Source organism: Eurosta solidaginis, chromosome 1 (genome assembly GCF_040869045.1).
Source record: "Eurosta solidaginis isolate ZX-2024a chromosome 1, ASM4086904v1, whole genome shotgun sequence".
Lineage (NCBI taxonomy): Eukaryota > Metazoa > Arthropoda > Insecta > Diptera > Tephritidae > Eurosta > Eurosta solidaginis.
This window is the reverse complement of record NC_090319.1, coordinates 107,782,439-107,803,696: the sequence shown is the minus strand read 5'-3', so window position 1 is coordinate 107,803,696 and position 21,258 is coordinate 107,782,439. Positions and strand designations below refer to the sequence as shown.

At 36.9% G+C, this 21,258-nt stretch overlaps 2 protein-coding genes and 1 long non-coding RNA gene across 17 annotated transcripts in view; 1 reads left to right on the top strand and 2 right to left on the bottom strand.

Annotated features, from left to right (window-relative positions):
• The window catches only part of LOC137236688 (zinc finger protein OZF-like), a 35,977-nt gene that overhangs the window by 1,234 nt on the left and 13,485 nt on the right, over positions 1-21,258 (top strand). The gene's annotated exons all lie outside the window — the stretch shown is intronic.
• LOC137236690 (uncharacterized) lies at positions 1,816-6,534 on the bottom strand. Of its 13 annotated transcripts, none has more exons than XM_067759617.1 (6): positions 5,957-6,534; positions 5,398-5,475; positions 4,340-5,016; positions 4,033-4,245; positions 3,819-3,975; positions 1,816-3,756 (listed from the first exon to the last, which is right to left on the bottom strand). In XM_067759617.1, the coding sequence occupies exons 3-6, from the start codon at positions 4,793-4,795 to the stop codon at positions 3,632-3,634; spliced, it is 951 nt and encodes a 316-aa protein (XP_067615718.1). In that variant the 5' UTR covers positions 4,796-5,016; positions 5,398-5,475; positions 5,957-6,534; the 3' UTR covers positions 1,816-3,631. The 13 variants fall into 13 exon arrangements, with proteins under 13 accessions (XP_067615718.1, XP_067615719.1, XP_067615709.1 ...); XM_067759618.1 differs by having other exon boundaries at positions 5,996-6,534; XM_067759608.1 differs by having other exon boundaries at positions 4,340-5,487.
• Positions 7,952-15,480, bottom strand: LOC137236693 (uncharacterized). Of its 3 annotated transcripts, XR_010948568.1 has the most exons (5): positions 15,035-15,480; positions 14,466-14,639; positions 14,163-14,393; positions 8,689-8,869; positions 7,952-8,618 (listed from the first exon to the last, which is right to left on the bottom strand). It is a non-coding gene; the product is annotated as an uncharacterized lncRNA (long non-coding RNA). The 3 variants fall into 3 exon arrangements; XR_010948569.1 differs by lacking the exons at positions 7,952-8,618; positions 8,689-8,869 and adding an exon at positions 11,082-11,103 and having other exon boundaries at positions 15,035-15,476; XR_010948570.1 differs by lacking the exons at positions 7,952-8,618; positions 8,689-8,869 and adding an exon at positions 11,355-11,646 and having other exon boundaries at positions 15,035-15,476.

The following is a 21,258-nucleotide window of genomic DNA, read 5'->3' as shown; positions in this document are numbered from 1 at the left end:
TGAAATATGTGTCTTTGTTTCACCCTGTACACTAATTCTATGTATTATTTGTGTGTCCACAATTCATCGCAACTGATTCAGCTATATGTTATACCCTATGGCCATCAGAGCGTTGCGTCTCCGCTTTTCGCTACACCCTGTTGCTGTAGCTAGTTGTTTTACCACAGCCGCTAGATGGGTCTCCTAAGCATTATCTAAGCGAAGATAGGCGTTTTTTAACACGCGCAAACGAAACGTATACGCGCGTGTTAAAAAACACGGCTATTGCCAAAATTAGCGTGTTGGTGTTGACGAATGGAATGGAATGAAAACATAAAACTTAGCAGCATTTGTAAGTAGTAAGAAAATGTTGTAAATTCGTTGGTTTCTTTTTAAGTTTGCCATCTCCTTCTGACAATCCCTACTCCAGTGAAATGAAAAAAATAAAATCAGCTGGTGAGATGAGCCAACTATATAGTTTAGCCATTGTAGCACTGAACTAAATACGTGTACATTTGTGTATTCATAAAAGATCTTGCCATATTGAAAAGCAAAAACACTGAAAGAGTAAACAACTTGAAGATGATGTAAGGAAAATAAATAGTTTGCTTACGTGCGAAACTATTTAAATGTTAATAATTCTATCAGTATCTTAAAATGTTGTGTACGTTTCTTCTTATTTTCGGTAATAGTGCAGTTTACGGTACCCACCGAAATTTGGGCCAAAATTTTCGTGTGAGGTGTCAAAAGACGCGCATTCACGTCTTAATCAAGAATCCGAAAGCGGAAGTTAACTTTTTTGACCCGTTCAAAAGATATTAACGAAAAACCGAAAAAAGACCCGCGGGCCCCTCCGAAACCGGGGGTGGGATCCATAGTATTTTTGCGCAGAACACCTTTCTGCGTTGGCGGCCTTCGGTCGCGCTTATAGAAAATAACCCTGGGCTACGCCATGCCAAGCCCGGGTGTGTGGTATAACCGTGGCTACCGCCACGGTGATGCACAATTAGTTTTGTGGGTGTTGTGTTTTTACCCACATTAAAATCCCCAAATTTAACTGCAAATATCTCCGGATAGATATAAAATTTTTCTTTTCCGCCTTCGGATTATTGTTCTACTTATTAATACGCGTCTTTTGATACCTCACTCGAAAATCTTGGCCCAACTTTAGGGTGGGTACCGTAAATTGCACTACTACCCTTATTTTCTACAAAACAGATGTTTTATATTAGTGCTGCCAGGTCTCATAAAGTTGATCCAGATCGTTCCAATGAGATTTGAGCCGGAGCCAGAGCTCGATAAACCAATGGAACGGCCCTATTGATTCCCATAAGGTTGGTCGAATCAGCTCCCTACAAGACAGGTACCCGTTCCCTAATCGATTACTTAATCGTCATCAATAACTTGTTCACCAATTACCCAGCAAAAATGTGCCCGTAAATTGACTAGGAAAATGACTAACAGCTGTGTCGATGGAACACGTAAATCATTAAGTAGCATTTGTACAGGGCAGCGGTAACTTTCGTGACCAGTCCATTTCGTCGTACCTATTTATGTGATTGTCCATACTGCTCACACATATACGGTTTTAGGTTATCGAAATGTAAACAAACTATAGTGCTGTACTGTTCTTACATTCACGTTCTGGCAATCATTTTTTGAGTTATATACCTGTAACTTTACGAGTATTTTTACGTTAATATGACCGTCATTTTTCTAGTGTTATGACCGTTTTTTTACTTGGATTATACTGCTATATAAATAAAATATTTCTTTAATTCAAATCTATTAACATTTCTTTTATTAAACATTTTTACAATATATACCATTATTTATAATAGTTGTAAATTATTAACTATAAGTCTTAAGGAATAGTTTTTCAGTCTTGTTGGTGACCCATAAATACAAATTTTATTGTATGCGATTGTATGCATACAAAGTTAAGGGAAACTTAAATAAATTAATTAATGATATAGAAAACAAAAGAAAAGAACTAACAGAACTATTTGTTGCAGTAAACCATCAAATCGTGAGTAGGCAATTCACAATTTGGGTAAGTTGACTTGTAATTCGCCAATTTTAATGCTATAACTTTTTTATTTTAGTTCAGAAAGCTGCAATTGAGGTTCGAAAGTTACAATTGAAGTTCAAAAATTTCAATTCAAGTTCAGAAAATTAAATTCAAGCTCAGAATTTCAATTTGTAGTTCAGAAAATTAAAATTGAAGTTCAGAATTTCGGTTTGTAGTTCAGAAAATTATAATTGAACTTAAATTGTTATTTTCTGAACTTCAGTTGTAATTTGCTGAACTGCAGTTGAAATTCCTGAGCTTCAATTATAATTTACTGAACTTCTATTGAAAATTGTGAACTTCAATTGTAATTATTTGAACTTCAATTGAAATTTCCGAGCTTTCAGAACTTCAATTGCAACTTTCAAATTTTTTTTACATAAAATGAACAATTTAACATTTTATTGACAGTTAAATTGGTGAATTGCCTACCAGTGGTTTGAAACCACTTACATTCGTATTGGCGCTTCTCTATATCATTAATATAACAATATCTTTTTAATAATTCAATTAATACACAAATATAAATTTTTTCCCTTTACATTTTAGAACTGTGTACAAAAATATGTAATTTTACATATCACAACCTAAACCAAAAAGTATTTCAACTCATAATCAGAGAAGATTTGTGTTGAATGTTGATTTATACCACGAAAATAACAAAATTGGTAACAAAACCAGGCTAAACGATAACGTTAACTACCAAAAAAAAAGTTATTTCACGATGCTTTCATGGATCGATTTACACTTACATACCGATCTGAAATTTTTTTAAGTTTTCATATTTTTTAGTTTAAAATGCGATATATGCATTCTGTGGCATAATTTTAGATTGAATGTACTTCATGCAATTTTCTTTCTTCGTGATTTTGCAATAATAAACGTAGGTACTCATAGTAATTTTTTGTTTTGAATTATGTGATTACAATATTTATAAGGACTATTTAGTTGATGGTATTGGTACTGTCAGTTAAATTCATCAGCAATTATTTATATTCAAAATATTTTTTTGTTATACATCTATTTTATAAATTTTGGTTAAAAATTATTGACAAATTCGTTGCAATTAGATTGCTTTAAAAATCTTTGCAAACTTTGTGCGATTGTTGAATATTCAGGCAGGTTCTGAAATTCGAGTATTATTTTAATTAGAGCATAAAAAGAGTAACGTAGGAAAAAACTTAGAATTATTTCAGTTAAGTTCATCACAAATATTTATAGTCAAAATACTTTTTTCTTATACATTGCATTTAAATTGCTTTAAAAATCTTCGCAAACTTTGTGCGATTGTTGAATTTTATTTTAATTAGAGCATAAAAAGCTTAGTAACGTAGGAAAAAACTTAGAATTATTTCAGGTAAGTTCATCACAAATATTTATAGTCAAAATACTTTTTTGTTATACATTGCATTTAAATTGCTTTAAAAATCTTTGCAAACTTTACGAGATTGTTGAATATTATTTTAATAAGAGCATAAAAAGCTTAGAATAGGAACGTAGGAAAAAAAGAATTATTAGGTTCTTCTATAATTTTTAATCAAGATTATTTCAGTGTGTCTTGTTCGTTTGTTGTAGGTAGGTTTATGCTGTTGCAGAGCTGGATTTATTGATCAGATACCGCCTTTGTTTATGCCGGTTGTGGCTCAGCGTTAAACACCGTCTCATGCTGTCTTCGAAGTTGATCCTGCCTTGCAGTTTGAAAACGTCTAAATTAATAGGAATGGACAATGTTAGTAATAACATTTTAAAGCAATTTAAATTACACTACCAAAAAATACGCTGTTCACGAGTTTCAGTTTAGATAAAGATCGTTTGCCCTGTACTCCGTCCCAGTTAAAATTGAAAAGAACGTTGTCAGAGAAAAGTTTTCTCATTACTCCAATAATGTCTGATAATGCACCTTTCAGCATAAAGATATATGATTTCTAAATGAAAACCACCAATTTAAGTTATGAAACACAATTAAAAATATTCAAAAATACCATTGATTCTTGATAATCATCTGAGTCCAACTTTTTCTCAATGTCATAAACTGAATCCAGCGATGTTAGTGGCATAACGATAGAGAGCTCGGTGTGAGTATCATTTTCCGTTTCTCCGCTGATACGGCATACTATTTTGTGCGTTTTCTTAATCAGAACTTTTGAGTCACGCATGACCTTATAGATAGCCATGACTTCTGCCAATTCTGGAAGCTGAAATGATAGCATAAATAATAATTAAAGAGAATCAAGGTATTGCGGCTACAATTGGGTTTCACAAATAACAGTTCAATATTTCACTACGCACCTTTTCTTCAATCTTAGTCAATCTAAATTCCAGGTCGATATTCTTCTGTAATATTGTTTGTAGTATTGCCATTATATTTTCGTTTGTTGTAGGGAATGTTCCTTCGTTGGTTAAGGAAGTAGCCGCATTATTCAAAACGGTACTCGTTGTATTTAAGGAAGAGTGAAAGGACGCGCTGTGTTGTGCTACATCGATGAAATCGGCGTTTGCTGAATCGGAATTGGAGGGAAGTAAATCAATCAATTTGTTGTGTGTTTGGTTGGTACTAGAGCTGGACGAATTATTGAAATTGTTGTTTATAGCTTTTGAGCTAGATGGAAACGGTTCGCTGTGTTGTGCTACATCCACGACATGGGGGTTTGTTGCAATATAATTCGAAGCAAATTCATCGACGGCAGAAAGAGCTTTCGGAGGTGGTGTCCCACACATCTGTCGCAACTGCATTAAAATCAGCATCTGCCCGAGCAAATTTTGAAATATTGGCGTATTCGGCTACACTGCGCTTAAATTCTTGATTTTCCTGACTGCAAAGGTTATAAAACGTTCTTCTCTTCATATTTCTTACCTGATATAGGACACGTTCAGAAACACAAAAATAGCGCGGACCCAAACACGCGAGCGTAAAAATTCTGCTTCCACTGCTGATATACTTAACCTTTTCCAAAGTATATGCTTGCCTAAATATTGAATAAAAAAATGTAAATGTTAGCCAAATCACTGTGTAGGGGCGACTCTGCTTAGAAAAACTTTTGAAATTGAAAAAACTTGTTTCTAAATTTTTGATTTTTTCAGACTCAACTTTATGGACTTGAATAAATTATAAACCATGTCCCTCAAACAATCGTGCCTCCCTTCAACCTTGAATTATCTAACTCTACACTGGATACAACAATATCCGAGCCAAGCAACTAATTGATGAGATTGTGAATTGAAAGTATATGTTATTTATAAGCTGCCCGAAGCCTTCAGGCTTGTTGCAGTTGCTAACGCCATATCTTTGGCCATTGTGGTTAGCATTATTAATCTGCAAACCACCTCTAACCTTTTGGTATGCATACTTTTTTGTGTGTCTGTCCACCATAGTCAAGGACTTTTCACCTCCTTCTCCACGTTGAGATTCCATGAAATCTGAATATCTAGAGGGATTACTATATACTTTTAAACTATAAGTTTGCGCACTTTAAAATATATATATATATTTGTGATCGGGAGAACTCCCTCTTTAATTTGATATCAAGTTCAACCCAGAAATCGGGGGGTGCTAAACTAAATCGCTGCCTTGATTTCATATTATAATGTAAGCATACGTGCTGGCATCCAATTTAGGTGCACTCGGTGGGCGCATTTTCCTTTTCCCTTCATCTTTTGGTGGGCCTTGTGTGGTTTCAATCTTGGGCTTCCTCTCCACACTAGATATAAAATTTCACTTTGTAAGAAAGCATGGCAGCGATTTAGTTTAGCACCCCCCGAGTTCGCGATTAAACTTGGTATCAAATGAAAGAGGGAGTTTTCCCGATCACAAATATATATAACTTAAAGTGCGCAGACTTATAGTTTACGAGTTATTTGATGTTAAAGTTTGCAAATTTAGCAAATTTCTATAGCACTCTCACTTACAATTTACACATCTTTCAAAACTTTTATGCTCATAAATACCTATATAAATTGGCAACGATACACTTAAATTTCATTTTAGTATATTTCACATATAATTCTTGCATTGTTTTTACTTAATTTAAATGTTTTTATTAAATAAATCGCGCTTTTGTAGCAACATTCACATTTATGTATGTATATATTTTATCGATGACATTACAAAGCTGTGCTGCCACATCAACAATAGCCGACAATTTCTTAAATTCTTCATCTGAACGACGAGCTACTTGTTTGAAATTATATGTACAAATTATCTGTACAATTTACTTGTTTGAAATTATATGCTGCTTGCAAATTATCTGTACAATTTATGCATATAATTTTTGGAAGATTATCAATTGATGTTGCGTGCAACTATGGTAAACGGAATGGCTGATTCGCAGAAAATTTTTGTGACGTATTTGAGGGTACATAGCATGTAAGAAAAGGCAAGCATATATGTATCGGGCATTTCAATTAGGCCATCTCATTCTGCCATACTAACAATTGTGGAACAATGTGGGATATTTTGTTGTTGGTCGCCATCTTTGGTCACTAGATTTTTGCTGGGTATCGTCTTAATGACTTTTACATTGCTGTCGTGAAAAAGGTAACGCATGTGCTCTCTCAAAATAGTGTACGTGTGACTCTCTTTCTCGCTCTTACCTATTGTGTTTTCGACATTCCTTCTCGCTCGATGTTATTTAAATTTTTAAGTTACTTCATCAGTTATGTTTTCGTTATCGCTAACCAAAACATATGCAACAACAACAATACGGGTAACTGGTCTATCGGTTACCCGTATCGGTTACCTTCTGTCAAATCGCTTTTTCTATGAATGAAACGCGTCCTTTATGTTCAGATAATATTTAATTATAAATTATTCATATATACAATGTTTTTTTAGAATTTAAATTATGGTAATAGTCTAGTTGAGGGGTCGACTGCTAATACGCTACCAAAAATATCGAGAGAGGTGTCAAACGACGCGTATTGTCATCAGTATTAATAATCCGATGGCGGAAAATAAAAATATTAACTCGTTCAAAAGATATTAACGAAAAACCGAAAAAAGACCCGCGGGTACCTCCGAAACCGGGGGTCGGATCCATAGTATTTTTGCGCAGAACACCTTTCTGCGTTGGCGGCCTTCGGCTGCGCTTATAAAAAATAACCCTGGGCTACGCCATGCCAAGTCCGGGTGTGTGGTATAACCGTGGCTACCGCCACGGTGATGCACAATTTTTTTTGTGGGTACAAACACAACAACAACCACATGCAAATCGCCAACTTCAACTGCAAATATCTCCGGACAGAGATAAAATTTTTCTTTTCCGCCATCGGATTAGTGTTCTCGAGATTAATACGCGTCTTTTGACACCTCTCTCGATATTTTTGGTAGCGTATTAGCAGTCGACCCCTCAACTAGACTATTACCTAAATTATTGCCTTATTACTCTAGCGAACTTTACATATGTGAATTTTTATATTTATAAACTATATAAATACATTAACGTCTATTCATAGTCGTGCCCTTTCCGAAACCTTGTTTTGAAGTCCTTATTTTTCCTGCGCTGGTAGTGTTGCTCATCAGTTTGCAGTCATATTAGTTTGGTAGGTATAGTAACATCAGACGTAGGGAAATTAGGAAGCATGTCAGGAGTATCACCAGAATCCAAAGAAGCATGGTGGTTCGTCACCTCCGTTTTCTTCCATATCCGGATTCATTCCATACTAGTAATTATAAATATCTTGTAGATGCCACATAGGTGTAACCATACCCTCAAGATATTTCCGTTCAAATCTTGTGGTGTACACGTAAACTTGTATTTGTTCTAAATTATTCACCACATTCTAAACATAGAAAAGATGTATTAAGTGTTTGCGTAAATACCATTGTGATTACAATATGGACAAACATTCAATTCTAAACTTTTCGTTGTTACATAAATTGTTTCAGCGTGTTGTACACGTAAATAAAAATTCATACTTGAATGTATTTTCGTCTTCCAATCGCATAATTTACATTTTAAATAATGACTATTAGGCATATGAGAAATCTCATGGTCCAATAATTTGTTGAAGCTTGGTGTAGCTGCTTGAATAACACAAAATTTACATTTTGCACCACGTTCGTTATATTTAAATTGTAAATGTTCTGGTTTCTCTACACGATGCATAAAGTTTAGATGCTTTTTCCAACAATGTGCTGAATTTAATTGAAATACATACATTGGGCATTGTCTCATGATAAATTTTTCAGTATTAGAATCAGAATGGCCTTGGCCATCTTCACCGTGTTGCAAAGTAGGCGACACATGTTGGTGTTGATGTTTGCGCATATTGCGGATATGTTGGTGGTTCACTAGTCATTAATTGTTTAGAAGTTTCAACTTGTTGCGTTTGTTGTTGTTGTTGCTGGCTGATGATGTGGTGTTAACGTTTGTTGTACAATTTATTCGGGTGATTGCACATATTGTTGGTGTGTTATAGTGCTGGAAATCCTTCCGATATTGAAAGTCCTTGATTAGTGTAATCCCCACGTAGTGAACTACTCCTGTGTGTGTGCGTCCGCGGTAACTATTACATCTGAAGGCGCTTAAGTTACAGGCATAGCTGACATCGCTTATATAACAGGTTGACTCTAAAGTAAAAACCAAAACAAAATATTAGAATCAGTGTTTATGAATAACATATTTAAAATAAGCTCTTACAACAACGTGATCGGTGGCTACATCCCCGTGAAAGTAGTGTGGTGTTCCTCCTTGTATAAACGTAGATACTGGATGTGCTCAACCGTGCAGTTTTCTTCTAATTTGAGCAAATGTATGTTCTTACAGCCACAGCTGGAATATTTGGGATATTTCTATCCTCACATCGTCAAAATCAAATTACCTAGAATGAAAAAGAAACTCATATCAGTAAGAATAGATTAAAAGTTTTTAATATAAGCCGAAAAGTGTTCCATAAATAGGGCTCCACACATAGCTCTTTTCCAAAGGCACAAGAGAAATTTCAGATAACTAGAATCAGGACCTGGTAAAGTAACTTCAAAGGCGATTTAGTCGCCACTACTTCGTATGCGCATTTCTCTACGCTCCCTTTCGGCATGCATCATCAATTTCGTTATTACTATAAAGGCCATCTTGCTCACAGCAATCCAACAATCTATTTGTCCGCAAATTCGTGGAACTAAATTCCTAATGGAAGGTTCCTCTCCAAAAACTCTGTTTACAGACAGTCTTTCACCGTGAAAACGAGGGCAGTGAAATATTACATGTTCTGCGCCTTCCAATTCGGACGGACAGCTTGGGCAGAAAGGATCCTCCTCTATCCCACGCTTATGTAGATATTCCTTCAAGCCACCGTGCCCGCTCAATATCTGTGTGAGATGGTAATTTAGTTTGCCGTGTTTTTGCTCGTACCATTCCGCTATATTCCGGACTAGCATGAAGGTTCAGCGCTCTTTTCTCGAATCTTCCCGCCGTTCTTGCCACCTAACTATTGTTCGTGACCTTGCGGTTTTCTTAGCATCTTCAGATGGTCGGCTGAATCCAATGCCATACAGATCGGCCATTTCACCTGAGAGTAGATCTACTGGGATTTTCCTGGATAAAACATGGATCGCGTCGTCGGAACAGCACATGCTATTCGTATAGCAGTAATGCGGTAGGCTGCTAGTATATCTTTTTGGTGGACCATTTTAGATCTGTGCCATACTGGTGCTGCATATAATATTATAGAGCTGGTTACGTTGGATAATCGCTGACGGGTAGCTTCGCTTGGGTCGCCGATGTTGGGCATTATTCGCGTTAGGGTTCCACTAACTCTAGAAACTTTGTCCCCCACCGCCCTGAAGTGCTCCCGAAAAGTTAGTTTTGAGTCAATGATTACTCCTAGATATTTCAAGGAGGGCTTTGAATTTATTTGAAAATCTCCTATGGTTAGGACCAACTCATCCACAGTCCGCTTTGAGCTCATCAGAACCACTTCTGTCTTATTGCTAGCCATCTCCAGCCCCGTGTTCGTCAACCATTCCTCTATTCTTCCCATGGCGTCATTACATAATGCTTGGAGCAGATCAAGTTTCTTGGCCACTGCTACTACGACAATATCATCTGCATAGCCGACAATTTCCGTGCCTCCGGGAAGGTGGTTTTGTAGCACCCCGCCATACACCGCATTCCAAAGATTTGGACCTAGAACAGATCCCTATCTAATCTATCTATCTATCAAATTATTCGGAGCAGGTACGGAACTTGTCTTGGGACACCCAAAGTGCACCCACGCTTCTCATGGCTCCAGCGGGTTAGCGGCTTCCTAGAACTTAAGCCACTTGCTGCTTCTAGATCTGACATCTGTCAGCTGGAGTCTTAGCCCGGCAAGCGCAGGGCACGAGCACAGAATGAAATCGATCGTTTCCTCCTCCAACTCGCACTTCCTACATCTGCTATCACTGACCAAGCCTAATTTAAAGGCATGTGACGCCAGGAGGCAGTGTCCAGTAAGAATACCCGTCATGAGTCTAGTCTACAGTTTAATAATAATAATAATAATAATTTATTTATTTACGGTCTTTAAGACCTAGTTCAAGGTAAAAAAAAAAATATATATATATATAAATAAATTGTATACATTACATGCTTAATGACTTACAGTATAAAAATAATTTTGCTTTAAACTTATTAATATTTTCACAGTCTTTTATCGCATTTGGTATATCATTGTACATTTTATAACCTATATATTCTAAAGTCTTCTTCGCGAACTCCGTTCTTACTCTAGGAAGTCTTATATTTCCGCTGCTTCTAGTTCCATAGTTATGTATTTCATGATTAAAATGTATTCTCCCGTTGAGATAATAAAAATATAAGAATCAGTGTTCCACCTTGTATAAACGTAGGTACTGTATGTGCTCAACCGTGCAAATTGACATTAGCAGTAACATTATTTACATAAACATAGCTTGGTATTTGTGCAGGCCTCAATATAGCATACATTGGTCCAGTTCGGTGTGCACCAGTCACTGGTACAAACACTTTTGAATGCATAGCTTTCATATAGGATGGATGTCCAGCAGTGCTCCGGTTGTGCCAATATGTAATGGGCTGCTCCGTCTCTTGGTACGGCTGTATAGGTATAGGCGGGTGCAATGTATTACTAGGCTCAAGATCGGAAGGTACATAGATGGCTCGAAGACGCCAGAGGGGATTGGAGCCAGAGTTTTCGGACCCAGAACCAAAATATCAGTAACTCTAAAAGCACATCCGAGCATTTTCGAGCGGAAGTATTCGCCATAAGTTAGTGCGCTAAGCTGAACCTTCAGCGCTGATACCCCAAAGAAACAATTGCCATATTCAGTCAGGCAGTCAGGTTCCACTAAAGGCACTTGCGGCGTTCGAAATAAAGTCAGCACTTGTCCTTCAGTGCGTAGAAAAGCTGAATCAATTAGGAGCACACAACGTAGTACTGTTGGCCTGGGTCCTAGGCCACAGGGGAGTGGAGGGCAATGAGCAGGCGGACTCCATGTTTAATTTGTTGCGTCTCTCCCACAAATTGTCAACCCCCCAGCAGATCCTTGCAGCGGGTCTGCGCCATACTCTCCTCTTCCGGGAAGGTATCGACCCCAATCCGGGTCCTTCTCCTGACCCCAGTACTGAGAAATGGGTTTGCTGCGTTTGCCGGAAAAGAATCTTTTTAGGAAGGTCATATATATAAGGGCCTGAAATATTTCAATGAACTTCCTAATCACATAAAAAGTAGTAATAACTTCAATACTTTTAAAAAAAAGTTTATTGGAGCATTGTAAAACGCTTCCAATAAGATAGTTTTTTTTTCTTTTATTTTTTTACATGATATACCGATACTGGAGCGCGAAAAGGGAATGGTAATAATGGTAGCAGCAAAATACAATGCATCCGGCCCTAAGGAAAAGAAAATCGGTCGCCACCTGTAACTCCAGACAGTTCCAACAACTAATTTCGCTGGAATTCGGTATTTCCAGCTGGTATTTACTGTTGCTGATCGGAATCATTCGCATTCCGACAGCATAAATATAACAATAAAATTATATAATGTGTAACAAAATTAACGAAAATAAGGCCAAATAAAAGTTGGAGCAAGGGGGATTGGAAACACGTCCTTTTCAACCTCCCATTATATGTTGAGCTGTGCTAATCGGAATCTTCATGCATTCCGACAGCGTCTTTACTAAACAAAGTTGAGGGGTGATTGGATACACTTATTTTCAATTTCCAACATCCAAAGACATGTTTAGCTTCATTGATCGGAGACTAATACATTCCGAAAGCTTAAAATACACATATAATTGAAAAATATAAGTTCCAAATTTTGTTGCCTTAAGCTGGGAGCACTGACTCGTCCCTCTGTCACGCTAGTAAATATGCTGATCGGAATCACATGGCATTCCAACAGCATATTCAATAGAAATAAGTGATTATAACAATGAATTGTACTTAGTAGTTTAAGTTTTGGGCCTAAACAGCCGTAATAATAAATAAATTAAATTAAAAAAATAAATACTCTTGTCAGTGTTTCACGTGCAAGGGATGGTTGCATCGGACAGGTTGCTCTGGGCTAGATTCCAAAATCCAGCGTCCTCGTAACTTTTATAAATCTTTTGTGGCTCTTGTTGTTCACGGCCTCATTACATTATGAGGAAATACGGCACCTGAGAACACAGCCGTTTGAAGCTAAAAAACACAAGCATGTCTTCAGTGAACTCCACAAACAGGCGTCGGACCTCTATGCCGGTGATTACTGTACTCAAAGAACAAAACTAGCAGAGGAGGAACGCACTCTCCCTAGGGAAACGAGAGTAGTCACTCTAGCCCAACTTCGAGCTGGATAACGTAACAGGTTAAACTCTTACCTATCCACAATCAACCCCGACATACAAAACATTGTCCTGCTTGTAATGTGTCCCCACATGTCACCAACCATCTCTTTAACTGTATTGTGCAACCAACGCCTCTAACACTCCTCTCATTATGGCCCACCCCTGTTGAAACAGAAAGTTTCTTTGGACTCCCGTTAGAGGACATTGATGACAATTTGTGATCGGTCGCACCTATTGGATGGGGCGAAGCACTGCTACTACAACAACAACAGGCGGACAACACGGTAAGAGAGGCAGCAACTGCATGACCCATCGATACCGAGCCGTTCCTGCCAGTTGGCTCACAGGGGCATCTATTAGTAGAAGAAAGGGAAATAGGGAAGAACACTGGCGCAATATGCCAGGCCTGAGTCAATCTAAGTTACTGTTAGGGGGTTACAGGACAACTCGATATAGGGCATTAATAGGCCTCTCAAAAAGATAACCTAAGAACCCCAACGGCTATTCTTACAAGACACTGTAGACTGAACAGTCACATGCAAAAGCTGGGTATAGTATCGAACAACTCATACTGATTTTGTGATGGATCAGCAGACGGTGGACCATATCCTTCTAGATTGCGGCGCAATTTCAAGACGTAGGGCTAAGTTTATGGGCTCACCATGGCCAGAGCATTCCCACATTTAATCCCTCAAGCAAAGAACACTGCTGGGGTTCATCAAGGAAGTCGGCTAGGATGAGGTGCTGTGAAGGAGATGTGCAAGTCACTGTGCAATCCTCAATAAATGATCTATCTATCTACGTTCCGGTAACAAGCACCATTGTGGTACTAGCCCCACCATCTCGGGAACTATTGATATGACTACATTAAACCTTCTAGGGATTGAATATTAATAATGCCGGCAATGCGAAAGTCTGCTAAAATGCACCATTCTCCATGGAATGCTCGATATATAACTTTCCACGTTTTGAAACAGTGATGAAAAGAGCAAAATTTACAATAATTTTAACTGGCTGTGGGTAGTAAGGTGTTCATGTCCTCTCTTAACGCAATGTAATGACAACTGCGATGCAGGGGAAATGACAAAAATCTTGCAAATCTACTGATAATAATTCATTTTTCCTCCCCTTCTATGCAGTTCTATGCATACATACATATGTATTTTTCTCTCCAAATGCTAATTAAAAAAATTAATTGGTTTTCACATGAACTTCGAACTCTGTCGTATTTGCATTCTTCAGTTGATTATCAACAAAAGCATGACAAATTATCACTAAAAAATTCATACATGTTGCTTATATATTTAATATGGTAGCCAATTTACTTACCCTTTCTGGTGCGATGATTCCTGGACAATCGGGCCTGACTAGACGCGATTTTTTTTGCCTTAAGAGAGCGTGCTTAACGCGAACCCTATCATGTTATGGCACAACTTTGGTGATGCAAAAAATCAAAGACATTTCTGCTTCTAATGCTTCTAGGATAGCAGCAGCAGCTCCCGGTGGCACCACATAAATAACAGTTGCAGGCCGATCAGTTGCCTTTTTTGCTCCGGCTACCTATTCAATTTTAATTCACATTACATTATCTACTATTGCAATTTTTAATCACTACAATTCAATATAAATTACCGAAGCAAATACTGGCAAACCAAGATGCGTAGTTCCAGCCTTTTTTAGGGAAATACATCCAACCAGTTTGGTACCGTATTCCAAAGCATGTTGCTTGTAAAGTACCTTGTTTTTGTAGATTTCCTTTGATTTTGGCATATTCTGAGCTGAATCGCAACCCGGCGGAGATGCTATCTATTAGAATAATATAACATTTTTTTTAATATTTAAAAATGCACATACGTATGAATGAAAATCAGAAAGTAAATAATGTTGTTGTTGTTGTAGCGATAAGGACACTCCCCGTTATGGACTTTGGTGGTCCTTTGCCGGATGCAGATCGGGTACGTTCCGGGAACCATTAAGGTACTAGCCCGACCATATCGGGAGCGATTTAGTTGACATAAAACCTTGTAGGCCATCCCGTCGATTCTATACAACTTAATATGGTAACGATTTAAAAGACGGTGCACCACCCAATTTTTATCAAAAATTATCAAACTTGGAATCAAAAGGCGCGCTTCGAGCTCCGTTTTTATTATTATTTGATATTTTTAAATTAGGTGGTGTACCGTCTTGTAAAACTTTACCCTTAATATTATTTTGGGCGAAGGCCGCCAACGCAAAAAGATGGTCTCTGCAGCAATATTCTTAATTTCCGTCACATGTCACAACTCAAATTAACTTAATGTTATTTTGGGCGAAGGTCGCCAACGCAAAAAGGTGTTCTCTGCAACAAAATTTTTAATTTCCGTCACATGTCACAACTAAAAGCACAAGATATTTTTCGTTGTAAACAATTTATATTTTTTTTGCGTTTCAATTTTTCCGGAATAATTAATGAACTGTCATTTCGATGACAGCATGAAACGTCGATGTGTTAGTGGAGAGCGAAAAAAGCTTTGAATGTGTGGGTGAACTGGTTATCTCCGTCTTGTAGGGCTGTTATAACCCTGCAAAAATTGTTGGATTATGTGTCCCATTTTCTTCGTGTTGGAGTACTCTAACAATACTCCTTTGCAATGCGTTTGCGGACCACCATCAGCCGATCATTGCTCGTTTTTTAACGACCGTGATCCCGACACGATGACGATCGCACAGAGTTTCCAAAAGTAAAATATTGTATACAAATAACTGATAATAAAATTTACTATGGTAACTCTGACAAAATGCAACTGCGCACTACCCTACAAGAACACTGACTATCATATGACTATCATTGGATTGTCAGCAATGTCAACCTAACAATCAGCGCCTCATACAAGCTTTCTATCACAAACTTAAGGGGACTTGCGCAAATGTGATGTAAACAACTGTGTACGTGTGACTTTTGTCTCCTTCTTATACACTCACATGGCCTACTGATTAAGTATATAGCCGTACTGCTCACTCTCATTCCTTTTCTTGGATCAGTGCTGACACTCTAACTATCAAAAAGTGTCATAAATGATAGTTTACTGTAGATATCAGGTTTGACTGTTATACTATCATAAATGACCATTGTTATATTCCGCCAAAAATGAAACAATGCTTTTTGCTTTTTATTTACTTTATTTCATTACGTTTTTAATTTTGTACGTGATAAAAGCATACGTGTTTCTTATTTGTTTAAAATAAATAGTTTTATAAGAATTCGAGTTCAAAATGTTCAATTTAAATTCAGAAAATAACAAAACAACAGAAGAGCGCTTTCCTCATGCGGAAACACATTTAAAAATGAATCACCACTAACCACTATTATTTTTCGCGTATCAATTTTTTGAGTGCGCCCCATACATTCCGACAGCTTTTAGTATTTTTTAACATTATTTTAGATTTTTTTTCTTTTAGCATGGAGCTTTGAAATGCTCTCTTTTTCATTTTTTAGACTCATTTTTTATATAGTTTTCGTCGTTTGAAAATGGCGGAATTTAAAAAATAACAAAACAACCGTGATAATCATTTGATTGCCATATGACAGTCAGTAGTGACAACATGATTAAATCGGATAATCTGTTCTCGCATACATAAAATTCCGTTGAGAATTATGTATCTGTCTCACATGCATTATGGTATCTGCTGTATGTTCTTTTGTTCTGTACCAGGTGTCCGAAGCCTTCCCAGTTTGAGTCCTTTGTCATGATTATAGGCTGTCGTTGGGAACATGCGGACATGCGTGAGCGAACAAAGGAACATACATAAATTTGAGTATCAATGTTTATGTCATCGCAGGATCAGCATTGTAAATTAGAAGTGTGAGTGTATTAGTAAAACTATCAGCGTTTCTTGTAGGGTAGTTTTATATACACATACTATAGTATAGAGAAATATTAGTTTCTTATTCACGCAAATGCTAAATAACATAAGGATATTCGTAGTATAAAATATAAAAGTTGTATTTCCCCTCTTCATTTACTTTCATTTTAAATAAAATTCACTCCGATAATTCTTTTCGACACAATTCCTCCTTAGTACTTTGGCATATGATCCTCTGTGGGTGCTCCATGGAGTACTACAGTGAAAGTACTTTGAAAGTACTCTCACGTATGTGCTCTATGGAATACTCGCAAACAAAGCGAGAGTGGGATCATCTACTCCTCTCCTAGGACATCGCAATGTTAATTGGAGCACATTTTTTGTATGAATATGATTAGTTTTGGAACACTCCTATACTCCTAAACAAGTATTCCTTACACTATTTATGGAGTACTCGTGTTTTTTGAAGGGAAGGTTACCGATACGGTTACCTGCCGATAAAGCACCATTGTCTGCAGCTTTAAAGTAAAAATTTATGGGTTGTCGAATGGAAGCAATTTGTTAAATATCGGATGCTCTAGTGCATATGTCTGCACGTGCTACCAAGTACAAGGGCCCTATTCGCTAACTGTGAGTTTTAGGCAAGGTGCACACGAGGCTACGCGTCATAGACGCGTACAAGATATTTCATATAGCTACAATTTCTCTACGTCGCAAGATCTGCACACGAAGCTACTTTCGAACGTCGCTACAAAAAGCAAACAATTATTGAAAAATTAAATTTCTTCAGCTATATCCGTCCCCGAAACCAAAGGTAAATAGGTATTAAACGTTGTTTGCATCCCCGTGCCTTTGTAAATTATGAAAGGCAATTTTAAACCACCGCGGACTAGAGAAAAGGTGATTTCTAGTTTCCAACACTTTTTAGCCTTTTAAACGCTTCAACAATGTCTAACCAAGCTGTTGTGGTGTTTAATAGTCTTTTTCGCTTTGGTAATGTACCTTTCACGCACTTTTATTAACTAAAGTAACATTTTTTAACTAATTACACAAATTTGCATACAAAAAAATGTAAACAAACATCTTGTTCTTCCTTTTTTTCAAGCGTACGTACGCTCAGCGACCAACATTGCTGTACCCTTAGCTACACGAAAATTTAATGCTTTGCCGCTTTCATGCAGCTGACGCCTCGTATGCAGCTTTCCATTCAAATACATGTGTTCGGCATCAAAGCGTACAAATTTCGCCTGCAGTGTCTATGACGCGTAGCCTCGTGTGCACCTTGCCTTAAAGTGTACATAAGAAATTGTGTAATCTTTGAAATTCTGATTCTGTAAAGCAAAACTGTGAACAAAAAACTCACTGATAAAAACTTCGTGAGTTTTCTTGGCAGCCAGTGTAAACCATAGTGTACCTATACCAAGTGTGTTCACTAAGCGATAAACGTCAAAACTACAAACAGCCTCGCTCACCTGATGGAAATCTCAGGTCTAGAGTCGCATTTTTGGTCTCAACGACAACATTTTTGTCTACCAATCGCCTCGACTTTTTCAATTTTTCAATCATTCGGAGCATTCGGTAATGGTATCCATTTTGAATTCGCTGTCATTCCGAATCCAGCGAGTGCCTGTCAGAATGCTTGACAGATAAGTCAACACACTTGTACTTGTACACTTTGGTGTAAACTATTGTGACATTCAAAACTCAATCGCAGTGTTGCAGAATGGCTTTTTTGACTGACATAGGACTTTTACTTTCAGCCAAAGAGGATAAATACAATAAGAGCCGTCACTCGTTATTTTTTTGGCATTTACTCGATGTATACTGAGAGGTAGTCGCTACTTTTTTTTGGGCGAGATGTTTATAAATGTCTTCTATACATTTTCGTGGGGTATTTGTGTTTATTTTTCGACTGTATTTAATTAATTTATTTAATTCTCTTTCCAAAAATCACAGTTGCGCAAGGCGCTTACACGGCATGGATAAATGCTAGACAATTAAAAATGTCCCTCTCAGAAAACATTCGGCAACAATTTTTTCAATTTCCAGCGAGATAATCGCCACAAAATAACGAGTGACGGCTCTTATTGTATTTATCCTCTTTGATTAGGGAATTGGCCCCCTGGATATGCTGTCGAAATATTCCACAAAATAAATAAATTCAAAAATTTTTGTTGTTTTATCGGCCTACTGATTTGTAAGATCGCGAGTTCGAATCGAGCTATGGCCTAACAATAATTTTTTACCATTATTATTGTTATGGCAAATTTTTTCTTAATTGAAAAAAATTTTAAATTAGAATAGAAGAAAGAAAAAGTTTAGCTTTTTTTTAGCTTTGGCAGTTGTCTAAATTTTTTCTTTCTTCTATTCTAATTTAAAAATATTTTCAATTAAGAAAAAATTTATCATAACAATAATAATGATAAAAAATTATTGTAAGGCCTTGAGCTCGATTCGAACCCGCGATCTTACAAATCAGTAGGCCGATATAACTACAAAAATTGTGAATACATCCCAGAGCACGGGGAAAAAGTGTCAATAAAATATGACACTATGGCAGCATTGCCATCAAACAAGTCCAATTTTCACATTCATTCTGCAACAGATGTCGCAGTGTTGTGAATATCAATTGGCAAGAATCAGAATAGAAGTAGGATTAATGAAGACAAACAAAAAACCGCTGTGATGGCTGAATGGTTATAGCAGCGCCGCCTAAACGTTGCCGATGAAGGAATTTAGCAGTTCCCGAAATGGATCTATACAACGAGCTTTGGCAGTTGTCTAAATTTTTTCTTTCTTCTATTCTAATTTAATTAAATTTTTTTCAATTAAGGAAAAATTTATCAACAATAATAATGATAAAATAATTATTGTTAGGCCTTGAGCTCGATTCGAACCTGGTAATGTCTGTAGCATCTTCTTTTAATCTTACGCCTAGTGTACGTTTTGTTGTTCGTTCCTATGTATGTTTTATTGCATGTTTCATCATTGTGAATGAAACTAAATGTGATATCTTATCTGTCAACTATGGCGGCGCATATCTTCAGCGGGTGATAGAAAGAGATACAGAATGAGGCAGGTGATCCTATCACTTTGGAATTGTGACGTCTATGCAAAAGATATCACAATTAAAGCTGGAGACATTGGTGCTTTATCGGCAACCGTATCGGTAACCTTTTAACAGCTGATTCGACCAACCTTATGAGAATCAATGCAATCGATTATTGGTGCCGCTAAGGTCGTAACCGTATCGTAGCCAACCAATTGGGTTTTGGTTTACCGTCGTAACGATAAACAGCTGATTACGTTAGGGATACGGATACAGCGATACGACATACGGCACCAATGACTCCAGCTTAAAGGCTCCATTACTGATACTTAGCATAGACTTTACTTGGCTTGCGAACTGTCACTTACAGTTCTGTTAAATTAACATTGCATGTTACTGATTACTCAAAACTTAACTTAACTTAGAAGTCTGTTGAATTTTGTTTTTCTATGTAAGTTCTAAGTGACGTTTACATTTTGAGATGCCATTTGTTTGTTTCCATTTCATTTTTACATTTTGTCATACAAATTGACATTTATTTAAAAATAAATTTCAACGCTGATTATGATGCCATATTTTATGCGCCAAGTGTAGTATAATCGTGGCTAAGTTGCCAAGTTTACGCCAAGTCAAGTCAAGTCTATGCTAAGTATCAGTAATGGAGCCTTAAACTGATACTTAGCATAGACTTTACTTGGCTTGCGAACTGTCACTTACAGTTCTGTTAAATTAACATTGCATGTTACTGATTACTCAAAACTTAACTTGACTTAGAAGTCTGTTGAATTTTGTTTTTCTATGTAAGTTCTAAGTGACGTTTACATTTTGAGATGCCATTTGTTTGTTTCCATTTCATTTTTACATTTTGTCATACAAATTGACATTTATTTAAAAATAAATTTCAACGCTGATTATGATGCCGTATTTTATGCGCCAAGTGTAGTATAATCGTGGCTAAGTTGCCAAGTTTACGCCAAGTCAAGTCAAGTCTATGCTAAGTATCAGTAATGGAGGCTTTACTCAAGCACCGAGTATTTTTCGTGGTCGATTACCGCGTACAAGTACTTACATGCCAACCTCATTTTTTGCTCTAAAGGGCCCAATACTGATATTTAGCATAGACTTGGCTTGAAAACTGTCACTTACAGTTCTGTTAAATGAACATTGCATGCATAGTAAACAATGATTGCATGTTACTGATTACTAAAAACTTAGCAAGACTTAACTTGACTTAAGGCACCATTACTGATACTTAGCATAGACTTGACTTGGCGTAAACTTGGCAACTTAGCCACGATTATACTCCACTTGGCGCATAAAATCTGGCATCATAATCAGCGTTGAAATTTATTTTTAAATAAATTTCAATTTGTATGACAAAATGTCAAAATGAAATGGAAACAAACAAATGGCATCTCAAAATGTAAACGTCACTTAGAACTTACATAGAAAATCAAAATTCAACAGACTTCTAAGTCAACTTAAGTTTTGAGTAATCAGTAACATGCAATGTTAATTTAACAGAACTGT

Excerpts from the sequence above, each read along its gene's own strand:
- LOC137236690 (XM_067759608.1), bottom strand. The coding sequence starts at position 4,795 with ATGCTGATTTTAATGCAGTTGCGACAGATGTGTGGGACACCACCTCCG. Across the intron at positions 3,976-4,032 it reads ATGATTATCAAGAATCAATG|AAATCATATATCTTTATGCT; the intron begins GTATTTTTGAAT and ends GTTTTCATTTAG. Across the intron at positions 3,757-3,818 it reads CGTGAACAGCGTATTTTTTG|ACGTTTTCAAACTGCAAGGC; the intron begins GTAGTGTAATTT and ends CTATTAATTTAG.